This window comes from Phacochoerus africanus, chromosome 15 (genome assembly GCF_016906955.1).
Source record: "Phacochoerus africanus isolate WHEZ1 chromosome 15, ROS_Pafr_v1, whole genome shotgun sequence".
Taxonomy (NCBI): Eukaryota; Metazoa; Chordata; class Mammalia; order Artiodactyla; family Suidae; genus Phacochoerus; species Phacochoerus africanus.
The window spans coordinates 60,635,275-60,653,590 of NC_062558.1; the positions used below are offsets into that span (position 1 = coordinate 60,635,275).

The window sequence follows — 18,316 nt, forward strand, 5'->3', positions numbered from 1 at the left end:
CAGTATCAGGGCTGCTTCTCATCACACACCCTGCACCGTCAGTTTCTCTGTTCCACGTGGGTTGCTGTTTCTTCTTTGCATCCTTGCTCACTTCTCTGATGCCACAAAAGGTCCAGCGATGCAGCCTTAGTATCCACACTGAGTGGCCTGCAGGACTTTCGCCTGCCCTGCGGTTGGAGATACGAGGTACCGCCCCTGCATCTCAAGAAATTTTCATTCAAACCAGCCCTTGTCCCCAGCACTCAAGCTCTCCTCCCACTGCTGGGGCTGGGCAGCTAGGAAGGGGCTCTCCTGGCCTGGCAGGACTGAGCCCACATCAGAGGCAGGTCAGCTTCCAGGACTCCCTTGGAAGAAGGGCCCTTCCTGACCAGCTGTGGTCGCTGCAGCTGCTGCTCCCTGAGCTTGTGGTCTGCGCCAGGCACTGCTGGGAGCTATATGGGGACATCTGACAGTCCGGGGTGGGAGGGCATTAACCCCTCTGGCAGCAGGAGCAGTGAAGTCAGGGCCTGCTTCTTTTTTTCTGGGGGAGGGGTGACAGCTTTCTTGAGACGTGATTTACTGAGCACACAACTCACCCATTTAAAGTCTACAGTTCATTGGTTTTTAGGATATTCACAGATGTGAGCAACCATCAGCACAGTCAGTTTTAGAACATTTGTATCATGTCAAGAATAAACCCCTTAACCATAGGCCATCATCCTCTACCCCTCACCTCCATACCCCAAGTAACCAGTAAGCAACATACTGTCTCTGTAGATTTCTTAGGGCCTGCTTCCTGGCTGTGGACAACAATCATGTTTTGTTTTGTTTCGTTTTTTTCTTTTTATGGCCATACCCGCAGCACATGCAAGTTTCCAGGCTAGGGGTCAACTTGGAGCTGCAGCTGCCAGCCACAGCCATAGCCTCGGCAACACAGGATCCTTAACCCACTTAGTGAGGCCACTGCAGCTCCACATCCTCACATACAGTATTTCGGGTTCATAACCCATTGAGCCACAATGGGAACTCCTCATCATGTTTTTTAAAGAGCTGGAAAGAACCTTAGGTGGCCTAGTCCAGTCCCTTTACTCTGCAGACCAGGAAACTGAGCCATTTGCCTGGCACCCGGCTGCCCATCACTGGTGAAGCTGCCAAGAGCCTATTGGTCTCCATCTGTTGCCCCCTCTCTCGCTCTGGCCCCTGGTGTCTATGCTCTCATCCAGTGCTCCCCACAGCCAGCTGGCAGCTGGCCCTGGCCCCGTGGTGTGTGTGCTGAAAGTGATCCTTGGGGTTGGGGTGAGAATCCTCAGTGACATAATGGGAACAGACCTTTACACGATGGCAGTGACAGCGGTGAGGCCCACCTGCGGCGTGCCATGGCTCCCAGAGGAAACCAGGACCCAGGACCTCAGCTTGCCCACTTGTAAATGGAGCTGCTGGTTGGGATGATCATTTTCTGTAGTCATCAGGGCCTCACTGTAAGAAGCCTGTGGCGTGGACAGAGTGGGGAGGGCGGGCCGATCCTGGAAAGTGAGCCCTGGGTTTGGTGGGTGGTGGGGAGCAGCCTCCTGGGCACCTTGGGATTCTCCCCTTGGAGAACCTCGACAGAGCTGCTCTGTAAAGTGTTCTTGGGAATGGAGCCTCCTTAGGAAGGAAGGAGTCCGCAGCCTCCGGCCTGGACATGCCAAGGTCCTCTGCCCATGCACTGCTCTTGGCTGATTCATGTCACCTGACAGAATGATAACAACAGCGGGAATGACCCACAGTTCCCGAGTCCATCCTGGTGAGTCCTAACTGTCTTTGTCGTCACCGCAGTTCTGTAAGGTAGAGGGCCTGAGGCAGGCAGAGGAAGCATCTCATTCGAGGTCCCATAGCTAACAAGTGGCAGAGTCACACCCAGGCTGTTGGTGCCGGAAACTGTACTCCCAGCCCCCAGTGGGTGTGGGAGGATGCAAAACATCTCGTGTTGAAGCACCCATGATGGCTTCTGACACAGTACACGTTTGGGGGAGGGAGGGAGATGCCCTCTCTGACTTGGGTCTGCCCACAGCCTCCTGGATGTGTTGCTGTTTCATCATGAGGTGGTTTGTCTATATTAAAAAAGACAAACATTGGAGTTCCCGTCATGGCTCAGTGGTTAACGAACCCGACTAGTTTTCATGAGGACATGGGTTTGATCCCTGGCAGCGCTCACTGGGTTAAGAATACGGTATTGCCATGAGCTGTGGTGTGCGTAGGTTGCAGACACAGCTCAGATCCTGCGTTGCTGTGGCTCTGGTGTAGGCTGGCAGCTGCAGCTCCAATTCAGCCCCTGGCCTGGGAACCTCCACATGCCATGGGTGTGATCCTAAAAAGACAAAAAAAAAAAAAAAAAAGAAGGACAAACAAGAAAGTTCCTGCGTAGTACAGCAGGTGAAGGATCCAGTGTTCCTGTACCTGCATCATGGGTTCAATCCCTGGCCTGGGAACTTCCACAAGATGTGGGTATGGCAAAAAACAAACAAACAAACAGCCAAAAGGAAGGGAAAGCTCTGATGAAAACTCAAAGTCTTGTCTGACCACCCGTCCCTCTCACATATAAGCAGTTGGGAAGATGAAGGGTGTTTTCCTTGGTGCATCTAAAGCATTCAAGGCAGAAATGTCAACTTTCTAGCCTGCTTTCTGGGTGTGGAAGCAACTCACAGCTGCTTGGAGTTGAGAGTGTAAGTGGGGGAGCTTGGCATTGAGCTGCCCCCTCCCCTCACTGGCCCTGATGGGGCCCTTGCATGTGTTTTGCCAACATCTGCTCAGGATGCTTTTCCTGCCTGGAGTTGTGACAAACACCACCATTGGTTACAGAGAGGAGTGTTTATGACCAATGGAGAGCCAGGTGATTGTTTGGCTTCCATGTTCACTTTGGGGGGAATTTTAAATTTTTTCCAGCCTCATTAAAAATTTAACCCAAGGTGTAGACTGCATTCACTGTCCATAAGTTGGGTATTTTGCTTGTCTGCTCTCTTATTCTTTCTTAGATATTTAGGTCAGAGGAGGTGGTATCCCAGAGGAGAAAAAGGGGCTGGAAGGAGAGAAGAGCTCCTGCCCCAGGGCCCTTAGCTCCTTGCTGCGGTGGGATGCGTGTCAGGCAGTGAGCTGGGGTGTGGGGGCCGAGGGCTCTAGAACGGGGCCTGGGGCTCAACTTCACCCCCCCTCACGTGACCTCCTGGAGGAGTAGAGGTTGATACCTGGAGCGGACAGGCCATGATGCACAGAATATCACTGCAGAAAGGATCCTAGAACCTCCTAATCCCATTCTGTGGAGTTCCTGTTGTGGCTCAGCGGGTTAAGGACCCTGTGTTGTCTCTGTGAGGATGCAGGTTCAATCCCTGACCTCGCTCAGTGGGTAAAGGATCCAGCATTGCTTCAAGTTGCGGCATAGGTCACAGATGCAGTTCAGATCCCGTGTTGCTGTGGCTGTGGCTGTAGCTCGAATTTGACCCCTAGCCTGGGAATCTCCATATGCCATAGGTGCAGCCCTCAAAAGCAAAAGTAAAAAAAAAAAAAAAAAAAAAAAAAAAGCAAAACAAAATCCCCTAATCCCACTCTGGTTTTGCAGATGAAACCAGTCCTTTGCCTTGAAAAGGTTAGAAGGACATCAGGACTTCAAGTGCCGATTCTTTAAAAAAAATATCATTTGCTGTTCTTTTTATGTTTTTAAAGGCCATGTGTTTAACTACATCTGTCATTTCTAGAAATCATATTCAGGAAAGTATTAAAGGTGGAAATTGCCTGTAATGGCCTCCTCGCGCCTGGTGCTTTCACGCTCAGCAAGCTTTGCCCATGAGTCTCAGCACCACCCTTCCCCCAGTCCCCACTGGGTTCCAGAATCCTCCTTAACATGAGTCTAGGCAGCTACTAACCACTGGAATTGACAAAGGAGCCAGAGCCTATTGGCTGTCTCTGGACCAGGGGTCAACACCTGTCCTGAGTGGGAGGTCCTGTTCTGTTCTGGGAGAGGTGAGGGCCTTTGTCTGCACAGGGGTGGACAGTGATGTCATCTGCACAAATCAGCTTTGGAAGCACCTGGGTGATGTTTCTGTAGATATCTGAGGGGACCCGAATCTGCAAATCTTAGCCCCACTCACTGCCATTCTCCGCACCTGCTGGCCACTCTTTCTCTGCTGCCAGAAAAGGTGAAGGCTTGCACAGTTACTGATGCTTTTATTCAAACGAAAGCGCTCTTGAGAGGGGTCATCCCTGAATGCGTATCTCCTGGCACTGCAGCTGTCACTTCGGGTCCTGGCGGTACTGCAGAGCGAGGGTCACAGGGGACAGGTAGGGCTGGGGTGCACCTGGAGAAAGGCTAGGCTGGCCAAGAGACCGAGGCCCCCTACTGGAGGGCCCTGAGACATCCTTGGCTGGCACTCATGTGACCTCAGTGAGGTCTCTAGAAGGGCCTTGTGCTTTGTGTGTGCTGATCGGCTTCTGTCCAGCAGAGGAGTCCACTGTTCGTGGGATCTGTTGCAGAAAATATCTCTGTCTAAGGAAGAGGTGCAGTAATTAGGGTTTCTATGAAGGATGCCAACCTTTCTGTGTCTGCTCCGATCGGATGGGCTCCCGTGGAAAGGTGCGTTGTGTGTCCTGAGCATTTATGTGCAGCGCTCTTCTGAAGCAAGAGGACGTGGGGGCTGCTGGTGAGGAGACCTGTGTGGCATTGCTGAGTGTGGTTTACTGTGTTCTGTGTCTCCTAACAGCTTTCACTTTGGATTTTATTTATTTTATTTATTTATTTATTTATTTATTTATTTATTTATTTTTTTGTCTTTTTGCCTTTTCTAGGGCCGTTCCTGCAGCATATGGAGGTTCCCAGTCTAGGGGTCCAATCGGAGCTATAGCCGCCAGCCTACGCCAGAGCCACAGCAACGTGGGATCCAAGCCGCGTCTGCAACCTACACCACAGCTCACAGTAATGCTGGATCCTTAACCCACTGAGCAAGGCCAGGGATCGAACCCGCAACCTCATGGTTCCTAGTCAGATTCGTTACCCACTGTGCCACGACGGGAACTCCTCACTTTGGATTTTTGACTCCAGTTTTTTGTCTTCCTGCATGAGGATGAAGAGTAGCTGTGTTTGTGCTCAGTGGTTGACCTTTCCTGGTTCGGGTCCCCTGTAACAGGAGAGAAATCTAGAAAAAGCCCATAATTCTGGAACTTCTGTGTAAACGTGGTCAGAGCACTGTCCTTCCTGGGTGGTGTGCTATGTCAGAGGGTGAGCGCCGAGCTGGGAGCGTCCTGCCCTTTCCTGGGCTCGCAGCATTAGAAGTGCAGTTGTCCATGTGCTCTGGGCTGTCATCCTGTCTAGAAGTCTCCTCCTCTATTAGATGCGTAGATGATAGAAGCCACCTACCTCGGCTGGAGAGGGCTGCCCCACAGGGGGACCTTTTACCCCATCTCCCATCACGCATGTCCTGACAGGTCCTGGGGAGGGAGGCCAGGACCACCCACCTCCCCATCACTACGTGCATGGACCAGGCAGAGCCTACTGCCCGCTGGGGGGAAGAGCCCGGGAGCTGGCCCAAGCCTGGATTATAGGGGCCAGCAGGGCCCAGACCAGCAGTCCCCCTGCACCTGCCCCACTGTCTGATCCACGTAGTTTTCTTTGAAGTCCTTTCATCGTTAACAACCATTGTGCCCACACACACCCCTGATGCAGCTGCATGGAGCTGTTGCTCAGGCCGGGCTGGGCCCTTGAGCAGAAGCACGTGCCCCGTCTGGGGGCCAGGTTGAGATATGACCTTTACCTTCTCATTTAGGTTGGAAAGGGCCGGATCCTTTCCTTTGGGGCCTTGCTGGGCCTCTGACTTCTCCACAGACCCTCTTCCTCTCTGGCCTGGCTTAGCGGGTCCAGCGGTCAGGACAGGCCTGTGCCACTTGCTTTTGGTTTCTTTGCTTCTTTAGGCTCTCGTAGATTTTCAGTGCAGAAACAGGATTCCCACAGCGGTACATTTTGCGTGCCTACCCCCGTGCATGTAGCTTTGTAACTGTGTAGAGAAGCCCACAGATCCCCCCGAGTTCTTCCTTCGAGGCTGAGCTTCCACGGCTGCCACATGGCCTGTTAGCACCTCCTTGCTTGGCACCCAACAGCCTAAACAGAGGTGGGGATGCTGGTGCTCTCCCACCGCTGCCTGGTGACATAGGTCTTATCGTCTCCCATCCATGTCCAGGGATGTCAGTGCAAGGCCGGACTCAGCCCAAGGCTCCTCCCTTGCATGGAGACCCCTTGATCCGGCTGCAAATTGAATTTGCTGCCAGTCACTTAGCACTGAACAGGGAAAGAAGGCTCTGGAGCTCTTGAGAGGCAGAGTGGCTAAATTCTGCAGCCAAGATGTGGACCTCAGGTGTTTGTCAGGTAGATGGCTTGGCCTGTGCATCAGCCAGCTGCAGCTGCAGTAAGAGCAGTGTGTTGGGCTGTTTTCTGCATTACTTATTTATGGAATGAAATGCCTTAAGTTTGTTCAGTGTCACAAAGTAGAGCAATGTTTTTGTGATGATGTGGGCTGCTCCTGTTATGATTTTGTACCCCTCTGATTGGGCCTAGAGAGAAGTTATTTCATTATTTTACTCTTTGTTGGTTTTTAGGGCCACATCCACAGCATATGGAGGTTCCTGGGCTAGGGATCTAATCGGAGCTGTAGCCGCCAGCCTACACCACAGCCACAGCCACACAGGGTCTGAAATGCGTCTGCAACCTACACCACAGCTCACAGCAACGCCAGATCCTTAACCCACTGAGCGAGGCCAGGGATCAAACCCAAAACCTCCTGGTTCCTAGTCAGATTCGTTTCTGCTGCACCACAGCAGGAACTCCTGTTTCATTATTTTATACTTAATTTGAAATATTGTGGTCCTCATGTATTATGAACCCGCTGACAGTTTGTATCCCCAAATGCGCGTGTCATCGCACAGTGAATGCTTCAGTCTCTGAAAGTTGTGCTTTCGAGAGTATGCAAAGCCAGCCTTTTCTTCTAGACAGGGCAAGGTCGGGGGCAGTGCCACCCGTGGGGTGTCTGGCTGCCCCAGGTCTGGAGTTGTGTAGTGGGGGCTGGGAAGGGAGCAGCAGAAGCAGCTCCCTGTGGACCTGGTCCAGTGGGCCTCGGGGCAGACTGGGCAGGACAGCCACTGGCTGTGTTCAAGGTCATGCAACTTTCACTCTGTGTGGTTCTTACTCCAATTTAACTGATAAGGAAATTGAGGCACAGAGAGGGTATGTGGCCTGCCTAAGGTCACACAGCCAGTAGCCATGGACAGGGAAGGGAAAAGGCATCAGAAGATGCAGAAGTGCCAGGAGTTCTGCAGTGATCTTCCTCTGCTCAAGGAGGGAGGGAGGGAGGGAATGAAACCCAGTGAGATCCGGAGCCAGCTCACCCAGGCTGGGCACCTGGTAGGGGTCTATGACACGCCACCTCCCACATCCAGCCCTGGACTCTCCAGGCCACCCCAGCTTGGTGTCCTCAGGGAGGTGTGGCTGAGGGCGTGCCCACCTCACCCCTCAACACAATGCCCCTCCTCCCGGGTGGGTGTGGCTTACTGTCCATCCAGGGGCAGCAGGGGTGTGTTAGACATCCCACCAAGTACTGGGCCCAGCGAATGCAGGGTGACACGACAAGCCTTGACCTCTGAGGGGACAGCAGAGGCAGACCAGGCCAATTTTAAACCCCTGAGGAAATAGCCATAGGCTGATGACCATGGGGAGGGAAGCCCTGCCCTGGTGTCTGCCTAAGCTTGGGTGGGCAGAAAAGCCTTGAGGTGGGGATGCTTGATGAAGCTGGAGGCAGGGGGGCTGCATCCCTACAGGCAGCCCCATGGTAGAAGGACATTGCCAAAGCCCAGCCTGACACCCGCTTCACCTGCATACCTAAGCCCTGAGCCTGGGTGGGGAATGTGGATTTGCTGGAAGTGCAGTGAAATCGTGGGGGTGTTTTAATTATGCAGGGGAGTGTTGTGATCTGGATTATGTATTTTTAAAAAAAATGTGTCGTGTTGCTGTTGGTTATTTGGAGAACGGAGAGGCCCTTGGGGGAGGTTATTTTTATGGTCCCGGCCAGAGGCAGCGGCCACCTTGGTGAGAGAGCTGGTGACACAGTGTGGAGGTGGGGGTGCAGAATCTGCTTCCGGGTTGGGTGAGGGGTGTGGGGGATTGGGGAGCCACGGTGGTTCAGGTGTCTGGCTGAGGTAATGGGGGTTGGGGGGCCGGGTGGGGAGGAGCAAAGGGGAGGGGACAGGTGTTGGGGGAAACCTGAAGTTCAGTCCAGACACATTTAGCTGGAGATAGTAGCCTTTTTCCTATCCTGATGCAAATGGAAGTGATGAGCAGGTGAGGCCTTTGCATGAAATGTTCTCACTGCCTGAAATGCTCTGTAGCATCCCTGCCCCCACCCCACTGATGGCTTTGCACCCGTCACACTTTAATTTTTTTTTCTTTTTCCTTTTTTTATTTTATTTTTTATTTTTATGGCTACGCCCATGGTGTGCACAGGTTCCTGGGGCGAGAATTGTACCCATGCCACAGCAGTAACCAGAGTCACAGCAATGACAACACTAGATCCTTAACCCACCAAGCCACCAGGGACCTCTTCACCCATTGCCTTTTAAAACCCATCTCTTCTCCCCTGCAGGGAGCCTCCTAGACCATGGGGCAGAGTCTGGTCAGGGTGCCCTTGTGGCTGCAGCTTCCCCAGGCTGACATCACCAGGACTCTCTGTTCCCTGCCCCTCTCACTACACCCAAGACTCCTGGGCCAAGGACTCCGGGTCTGACTCCTTTGTATTCCCAGAGTCATGATGACACTCAGGTCTTCACTGGGTGATGGTTCCCTAGCCACTCTGCCTGACAGTCCCCTTTCCAAACAGAGCATCTGCTCTCTAGTCACTACTGTTTCCTAGCTAGGGGTGGGCTGGGGGAGCCCCTTTGCGGGAGGGAGCATTACTGAGCAACTCTTGGTGGCCCCCCTCGCCCTGGTCTGTGGGCCTGCCGTGACATCCTGGGTCTGATCCCCTGGAGACCAAGGGACCAGGTGGGGGTGGCCTCGAAGGAGAGGCGTGCGACGTGATGGGGTGAGCGGGAGTGAGGAGGGGATCATGTGAGTTTATTAGCTGGCACTGCACCAGCGACACGCAGAGCCCAGGTGCCAGGATAAGCCTGGGCGGGAATCCGCCCTTCACCCTTGGTTCTCCAGCCCCAGTGCTGAGCTGCCTTGTTTGTAGCATGGGGTCTCCTTTCCCTTCTGACTTGCCCCTGGACGGGCACTGTGACCCTCCTTAGGCCACTGCAGAGGTGGAGGGAGGTGGGCGGTGGGAGGACCATGCACTGGCTTGAGTTGTGTGTGCAAACAGCCAACTCCCTTCTCTTCCAGAGGGGACATGCGTGAGGCAGTGGGGGTGCTGTTCAGGGTTACAGCAGGTGCTCTGAGCCCAGTGGAACGATGGTCACTCCAGCTGTGAGGCATCTGGAAGTGGACAACCTTGGGCTCTGTCCTCCCATTTCTAAGCTGCTCTTTCCTCATCTGTGGGATACAGTGATGCTTCACAGGGTGGAAGGATCACATGACTTAATATCCTGAAAAGCACTGAACAAATGAATCAAAAGTAAGGGAGATTTATCTTGGCTGGGGATCTGTCCACATCCAGGGTCCTGTTACTAAACGGCCGTGCTGTTAAGTTTGTGATGGGGATTAACTCCCCCCTTCCCTCCCTCCTCCCTTCCTTCCTTCCCAGTGACCAGCCTGTGCCAACACCTCACGTGCTAGAAATCACAACAGCTACAAGAGGCTATGGAGGATGCTTATAAATCAAAACTAAATAGATAAGAGGCTATCAGCTATTTCCCAGTTTCTTCATTAAGCAGCTGGCCTGGCCAGAGTTGGCTGTGTGAATTCATCTTGAAATGGCCTAGGAGGTAACATGCCTTTAAACATAACTATTGAAAGAGAAAATTCCCTTCTGCTGACTCTGCATGATGGAGCAATTAAAAGCAATTTTCCTCTTTTTCGGGCGCTACCCCTGAATAATTTATGGCTTCATCCGCTGGATGCTGCACAATTCGTTGAAATTAAATGATTTCAGTAAGAGTGGCTGTGGAGCCACAGGCTGTTTCTGCTGCCCCGGCCTCATTGTCACGGCAGCCAGGGACATCACCTTCGAGACCAGTTTGGCCCTGTGGCGCCATGCTCTCCTGGAGCCCTTCCCAGAAATGGGTGGCGAAAGTGAATGTGATGGCCACTTGGTGCTTTGGGATTTGGCGGCTGCTCCTGTAAAATGAAGGCTGTTAGAGCATTCTAAAGCCCCCAGCTCGCCACCAGTGGATTTCTGTTGCTAACGTCTCGGTGAAGGTTGCCCAGGTTTTGGTACCTCTGGAGGTCCAGCAGTGTACTACCCACCCCCCGGCCCCCAATCCTGCCCCACACAACAGCCTTGCACAGCAGCTGTGACTGTGCATTTTTTTTTTTTTTAGGGCCGCACCTGTGGCATATGGAAGTCCGCAGGCTAAGGGTTGATTCGGAGCTGCAGCTGTCAGCCTATGTCACAGACACAGCAAAGGGGGATCCGAGTTGCGTCTGCCACCCATAACACAGCTCACAGCAACCAACGCCAGATCTTCAACCCACTGAGAAAGGCCAGGGATCGAACCTGCATTCTCATGGTTAGTAGTCAGATGTGTTACAGCTGAGCCACAATGGGAACTCCTGACTGTGCCTCTTTTACAAATGGGAGTGATGGAGGGATCTATCCAATGCCGTGCACTTAGCTAGAAGCAAATTTTGGGTTTTGACTTCCAAATGTGTCCACCCGAATTTAATCCCTGGGATGCCTTGTGTACATTATCAATCTCAATTTTGCTGTAGAAAACTTGTTTTTCAGAGACTGCCTAAATCAGTAGTAGAGGCAGGTTGGTGGGGAGTTGAGGTGAGGGGGTTGGTGGCGATTAAAGTTATGATGACTATGCATGGCTTTTATTAGGAATCACTGTACGGGAGTTCCCATCATGGCTCAGCTGTAACAAACCCGACTGGTATCCATGAGGACATGGGTTTAATCCTTGGCCCCTGCTCAGTGGTTAAGGATCCAGCGTTGCCGTGAGCTGTGGTGTAGGTCACAGACTCAGCCCAGATCCCATGTTTCTGACTGTGGTGTAGGCCGGCAGCTGCAGCTCTAATTCTACCCCTGGCCTGGGAACTTCTGTATGCTGCGGCCCTAAAAAAAAAAGAAAAGAAAAACAAAGAATCACTTATATGGATGCAGTGGAAGCAGTCTTTCCTCCTGCAAGACTGTGCCTACTGTTAGCCTGGCTTCCATGGAGTTGAAAGCTATTTCTCTTAAGGATGAACGTGTGTGTGTGTGTGTTTCTAAAGGCTGTCCCGCATTTGTAAAAATGTGTGAGATTTTTGTTGCACTGGTGGAGTTATCTAAACCAGCCCCTCCAGATTGACTTACTAATGAATGTAGAGCCAACACATAGAGAAGTCTGACAAATTGCTCTCTCCCTGAATGGAATCTTCCAGGCACCAAGTGGTGAGAGCCTTCTGATTTTCACCGTCACAGTAACTTACAAGGAGACAAGAGCCTGAAAGCCATGCCAGGCGCCTGTGTTAGGAATTCAGTGTGTCTTTGGGTCTCCAGCCCTTTCCCCTGTGTGCCCTTCTCTTCGGATCACTATTTCTGGATGTGCCACATCTGTGTCTCAGGGTGTGTGCAGAGCGCAGCCAGGACTCAGGGTGCCGGGGACCCTGGGTCTTGGGGCACCTGCCTTGGGGAAGAGGGCAGGGCAGGACAGCTCCCAGGAGGATGTCGGGAGGTAGCCCTGGGGATGGGATGTGATGGGACGTGTGTTGTCCCATCCCGTCCTGGGGTGTGTGTGTGGCTGTGGCGGTAGCGCTGGCCTGCCTGTTCCAGGTCCCACCCGGAAGATGCCCCCCAGCGCCAGCGCCATGGACTTCTTCCAGCTCTTCGTCCCCGACAACGTCCTCAAGAACATGGTGGTGCAGACCAACATGTACGCCCGCAAGTTCCAGGAGCGGTTCGGGAGTGACGGGGCCTGGGTGGACGTGACGCTGCCGGAGATGAAGGCCTTCCTGGGCTACGTCATCTCCACCAGCACCTCGCACTGCGAGTCGGTCCTGAGCATCTGGAGTGGCGGCTTCTACAGCAACCGCAGCCTGGCGCTGGTCATGAGCCAGGCCCGCTTCGAGAAGATCCTCAAGTACTTCCACGTCGTGGCCTTCCGCTCCAGCCAGACCACGCACGGCCTCTACAAGGTCCAGCCCTTCCTGGACTCCCTGCAGACCAGCTTCGACTCTGCCTTCAGGCCTTCCCAAACCCAGGTGAGGCTGGGAGCTGGGGAGGCTGCTTCGGGGGCGGCCGTGGGGCAGGAAGGCGACAGTGACCGTGGGTGTCCTCCCCTTCTGGTTATCCTTGCTCGACTCCCATCTCACGAGCCCGTCCTGTCCCCATCTGACTTGGGGGAGGTGATGGGCGCGCAGCCCTCACCACGTTCAGCATCGTTCTCCGAGATGCAGTTGCTCTGCTCCTTCTCCCCTCCCTGTTGGTGACATTTTCTTTTTAAACTATGGTTTGCTCAGGGTAATGTGGATTTTCTGGTGCTCATCTGCTACTGGTGAAAGGGGGCGAGGGGCCTCCTAGGTGATGATGGGGAGGAGCCCGGAATTTCCGCATCCTTAGGCCATGGGGGGACGCGGGTACTCTCTTGCTGGGTCCCCTGGCGCACGTGGAAGGGCCGGGAGCCTTTGGCCGGGAGTTGGCGGTGCCCCAGCCCTGCTGTCGTGGCCCTCACTCCTTCCCTCACTTCCTGGAAGCTGAGTTTGTTCTCTCAGCTCTTGACACCCCCCCCCCTCCCCCACCTGGCTGTGGAAGACTGCTTCAGAAAGGCCCTCACAGTTGCTTTTCTGGTCTGGTGGTCTTCGGAGGTGGCTCTTTCTGGAGGTTTCTCTAACCACAACATCAGGACGTTCTAGGCCCACGTGGGCCTTGTTCTCTCTGACCTCTTCTAGGCAGAGACAAAATCTTACATCTTTTTCACTTACAAGTGTAAAAACCCACTCATCCGCCTTGTTTTCTTCGTGCTCTTCCTTCAGGGCCTTCGTAACAAGCCCCAAGTTCCTTCTGAAGTCCTCTTCTAGAGCCTCCCCGGGTTCCCTAACCTGCCTTCTCTGCAGAGCTGAGAACCACTGCAGGGTGTTTGTGGGGAAGACAAAGCCCTGTGCCAGGTCCCAGGAGCCTTAGACGCTTTCAGAACCATTCTCCTGTTTCTGCACAGCCGTCCTGTGATCACACCGGCTCAGGGTTCCATTGTCTGCCCTGCGACTTCCGAGGCCTGGAAGGCGTTCCCTTCCTCCCTGTGGGTTTCCTCTATACTCGCCCCCCACCCCCACCCCTTCACGGCCTGCTGTTTGCAGGGCAGCGGATGCTGCTTTGTCTTGTCTTCTCTAGTGTCACCCTCCTTCCTTCCCACCAGGACGTGGGGTCTTGGGAGACACAAGCTTACCTTGTAACAGGGCTGGGACATTATTTTTTGTTTCACTGAGTATTTGCTTGGTTGAAATGAGCTGAACCAGAGACTTGCTGGCTGGATGCAAGGGGAACAAACAATATCCTGGCCATCCTTGGTGTCAGACATTCGAAGAGCTGGGGAGAGGGCTGTGGGCTCGCCCAGCCCAAGTGTCTTTCAAGACTCAACCCACCAGCTTCTTGTTGATAATTAGCAGCCCAGAGAATAGGTTGCTGAGAGTCCTTCCAGCCCCTAGATGTGGCCAGCCTTCCCATGATTACTCACGTTCGTTGTGTGTCTGATATGTGCTGGCCCCATGCTGTACTCATGTTGTTGTGTGTCTGCCCTGTGCTGGCCTCGTGCTGTATTTGGATTTGTTGTGTGTCTGCCACGTGCAGGCCCCTTGATGTACTCATGTTTGTTGTGTGTGTTCCTGTGCCAGCTCCGTGCTGTCTGAACCTTCTGTAATGGCAGCATCAGACACCTGAGATCTGCATACAGGGCCGTCACCGTGCCTGTACGTGTGTCCCCAGAGTCTGGGCAGTTGGCAGGCACACTGCAGTGCCCACTGTCAAATTCCGATCTGCATCGGTTCAGCCCTTCTTGGCCTGGGTACCCGAGGAGGCAGCGCTGCCCCCCTGCTTTGTGTGGCTCAGATGGGCACTTTCTTCTTGCTGCCCACATCTCTTCTTTGCTCCCAGTTAATGAGACTGAGAAAGGAGGGCATGAATATGAGGTTCAGTTTGGAAAAGGGCTTTCTGTTCACGTTGTGTGTGTTGGGTGTTCGCCCCTTTGCTTTTTTTTTTTTTTTTAATTTTGTGTGTAATTTTTACTTTTGCCTTTGTACTTGCAAACTTATGTGCCCTCTGAGGTACCACTTTCCATCCCGAGCTTTGAGCTTCGTGTGTTGGTGAGAATCCCAGCAGGAAACCAATTCTGTGTTCGGGAAGGGCGGTGGGAGGGGACTGGCTGTGGGGGCTGTGGACAGTCAGGTTTTAGGGAGATGACTGGGTGGCAAAGGGCTCAGGCCACCCAGCAGTGGGAAGCTGCCATCAGCCTGTGCCATTGCCGAGAAGAGGGAGTGGGACTGGGGGCAGTGATGGTTGCAGCCTGGAGCTCAACAGCAGGGGCAGTCAGGCGGGGCCCCCCATTTCTTGTTCATGCCCCCTCGTGGCCACACAAGCCAGACACTGGAGGTGCAGTTGGTCAGTTTGACCTCCAGCCACAGGGCAGGGTAGGAAGGGTGGGAAGGGCCTCTGGGGGGCAAACGGTACCCAGCACAGCCCACCCAGCATCAGGAACACAAGGCAGAGGGAAAGTCAGAGGTCCCGGGGGTCAGTTTACTAGTGGGCTGAGGACCCCAGGGAGTTTCCTCTTCATTCGACTCTGGGCCCTGTTGAGCCAGTCCTGTGTCAGGAGGCGGGAGCAGGTCAGTCATAGGCGATGAAGTTAGAAGCTGCAGTGTGCAGTGGATTTGGAACATGCGAGCTGAGGTTCCTGCAGATTGACCCACCCCTTCCCCCAGGGTGTGCACAGGGCAGCACTGGCCTCACTGTGGAGAAGGACCTGTGCTTCAGGCTTGCGCATGTGACCTTCCTGCTGGCCTCCAGCATCACAATGTCCTGCCCTTATTCTCCTCTCAAAGGCCTGTCTGCCTCTTAGGAAAGAAAGGGGGTTCCTGTTCTGACCCTTGGGTGGAGAAGCTGGGAGCCTGAAAGGTGTCCTGGCTTCCTAGCTTCTCCCTCTTGGGAAACCCCTGTTGGGTCTGGAATGTTCCTTTCGAGGAGAAGGGGTGTTTGCCAGGCCTCAGGGCTCCATGGAAAGTCTTCACTCTGCCCGATGAGACCAGTGGAAAGAGTTCTGTCCCATCCTGTCCACATTAGACATGTGGTTGGCTCTGCCCCAGGCTCCCAGGAGTGGCTCTGCATCCCCGCCAGACACATAACCCCACCTCAGCACACAGCACCCTCACACGCACCCCCGGCCCGAAAGCTCTGGAGCCTTTTTATTCCAGTAAATGCGACCATTGAGGAGAACCTAGAGGTTTTATGAAGTTTTCAGAGGCCCCCAGAATCTCCCAGTAACCCCCATGGCAGTTGTGCCCATGCACAAGTGCTTGTACACAGACTCCGAATGGGGAGGCACTGTGTCTCCTTGAGACTGGGGTGTAGAGGAGTTAGAGGGGGGCTTGAGGGCAGGGTCACGAAAGTCAGTACGTGGCTGCCTGGTCTCCTCCATAACCACTGCCACCCCCAACACGGACTGGTCACACACAGGAGGGACCCGGGAGACACCCGGGTGATGCCATGCTGACCGGTCTGCAGCCTGGCGGAGACGGACGGGGTTTCTGGCACACAGACCTCAGAGCTCCGGAGAGCGCTCTGCCTGTGCTGGCTCAGTGGTGACCGTCCCACAGTCACGTACTGATGCTGGAAAATGGGAGAAGCCTTCAAGGGCCGGGAGCTGTTGCCGGCTCTTTGGCTTTGGTGAGGCATGTGATTAAACATAAATTCGAACTGATTTTGTGATGAGTGCAGTGGAGTAGAGGATGTTGGCTTTCGGAAGAGCCGAGGGGGAGGCGTCTTGCCCCCATCCTGTTCCACTTCCCCCCAACCAGCTAGAGTGGTTCCAGACAGGCTTGGAATGTCTCATGAGCCCCTTGGAGCCAGTGGGCCAAGGAGCAGGTGTGCAGTCAGCCTCTCTAGCCTCCTCTTTGTGAGCCCGGGGTGGGGTGGGGTGGAGTGGGCTTGGTGCACCCTGCCTCCAATAACAGAAAACTGAAGGGGCCAGTAGGTACATCTAAGACCAGACCTTACAGGGCGGCTGTTTTGAAGCGGCATTCGAGGTAGCATTGATAGAAGAGTGGGGGTATTCCCTTCATGGCTCAGCGGTTAATGAACCCAGCTGGGATCCATGAGGATGTGGGTTCAATCCCTGGCCTTGATCAGTGGGTTGAGGATTCAGCGCTGCCGTGAGGTGTAGTGTAGGTCACAGACACGGCTCGGATTCTGTGTTGCTGTGGCTGTGGTGTAGCCCGGCAGCTGTAGCTCTGATTCGACTCCTAGCCTGGGCACTTCCGTATGCTGCTGGTCTGGCCCTAAAACAAACAAACAAACAAACAACAACAATGAAAAACACAAGAGTGGGAGGCAATTGCCACATCACAGTTGGTAACGTCACCCCCTGCCCTTGTCAGGCCACATTCTGACACCACCTGGGAGCTTGTTGGAAATGCAGACACTCAGGCCCTGCCCCAAACTTCCTGAGTCAGAATCACATTTCTATAATATTTCTGGGTGACACATTTGCTCTCTCTCAAGTTGAAAAGCCCTGATGGGGAGTGGATGTTGGCACACTTTTCCTGCCCATGGCCAGGTATTTCAGACGCTGGGGGCCATGTGGTCTGGGTTGGGACCTTGTAACCTGAAAGCAGCCACTGGCACTATGTCCCTGATGGGCACAGTGGGTTCCAGTGAAACTTGATTTACAGCAGGTGATGGGCTGGGCTGGGCTTTGCTGGCCCCCAATCTGGAGCGTGGTGCGGAGGTCTCGAAATCATAGTACTGCCTGCATTCATCCTTACAGTGAACAGCACACATGCTTATCAATTCGTAAGTAACCTTGAAATTAGATTTGGAGACAAGTGTATCAGATTCCTAAAATTTACCCAGAGGTCCCTCTCCACCCGAACCCATTTTCATTATGCCATTTCTTTTTACTTTATTATCTTGTCATCGATAAAGTCTTATCTCCCTGCCATCAAGAAGTGGCAATAGGCCAAGTAAGTTTAAAACTGTGGTGGTGGCTCAGCCGGTTAAGGATCTGGCGTAGTCACTGCGGTGGCTCAGGTTCGATCCCTGGCCCAGGAACTTCCATATGCCATGGGCATAGCCAAAATAAATAAATACATTTTAAAAAGAGAAAATAAAAATTACCTGGGGAATCCCACGTCTGCAAGGACACGACAACCTGGAGGGGAGCCAGAGGCTGGGCTGTGGCAATGAGGGAACTGGGTCATTTCAGGAACAGTTTTGAGAAAGACAGTGTTCAGCCTGGGAAAAAGAAGGTCGTGAGCCAGCATGCGAGCTGTCTGCATACCTAAAGAGCTCATGTGTTTGTTTCTCGAGGGACAGAAGTCAGGTTGGTAGGTTCAGGTGAAATGTAGGTCAGGTTGGAGTTAGTGAGTGGTTGGAGCATCCATCATCCATCAGCAAACAGTCTTCCTTGAAAGGAAATGGGTGCCCTCACCGGGCACATCCAGCTGGAAGTCGAGACCCTGGCTGGAGTCCTTTTCCCAAGTGATAGTTTGGACTGGGGACCTTAGCCCAATAAAAAAATAACCGTTATCATGATTTCCATTTATAAATATCTGGTAGGTGCTTTGCATACAGTTTCTGACTTAATTCTCTCCCAAATACTGGTGTAGATATTGATACTTCCTTTTACAGATGAGGAGACACAAGATCAGAGAGGTAAAGTAGCTTTACCAATGTCACACAGCTGATCAAAGGCAGAAACTAGGTTGGAGCCCAAATCTGATGGCCCTGCCCCTCCTGGAGCTTGTGCTGCCTTCTGTGAGAATCACTGCCTTTTCTTTCCTGGCAGGTGCTACACGAACCCCTGATTGACGAGGACCCTGTGTTCATTGCCACATGCACGGAGCGTGAACTTCGGAAGAGGAAAAAGCGGAAATTCAGCCTCTGGGTCAGGCAGTGCTCGTCCACCGGCTTCATCATCCAGGTGAGCCCCTGGGCCGGGCCTCAGAGGCCAAGGATTTGGTCACCAGTGAACTTTCTCACTT

At 53.4% G+C, this 18,316-nt stretch overlaps 1 protein-coding gene across 1 annotated transcript in view; it reads left to right on the forward strand.

Moving 5' to 3' along the window:
* Positions 1 to 18,316, forward strand: part of PGBD5 (piggyBac transposable element derived 5) — a 91,817-nt gene that overhangs the window by 44,118 nt on the left and 29,383 nt on the right. Inside the window, exons 2-3 of the mRNA XM_047762026.1 lie at positions 11,904 to 12,331; positions 18,121 to 18,255. Of these exons, the coding sequence (XP_047617982.1) occupies positions 11,904 to 12,331; positions 18,121 to 18,255 (563 nt within the window). The remainder of the gene's footprint in view (positions 1 to 11,903; positions 12,332 to 18,120; positions 18,256 to 18,316) is intronic.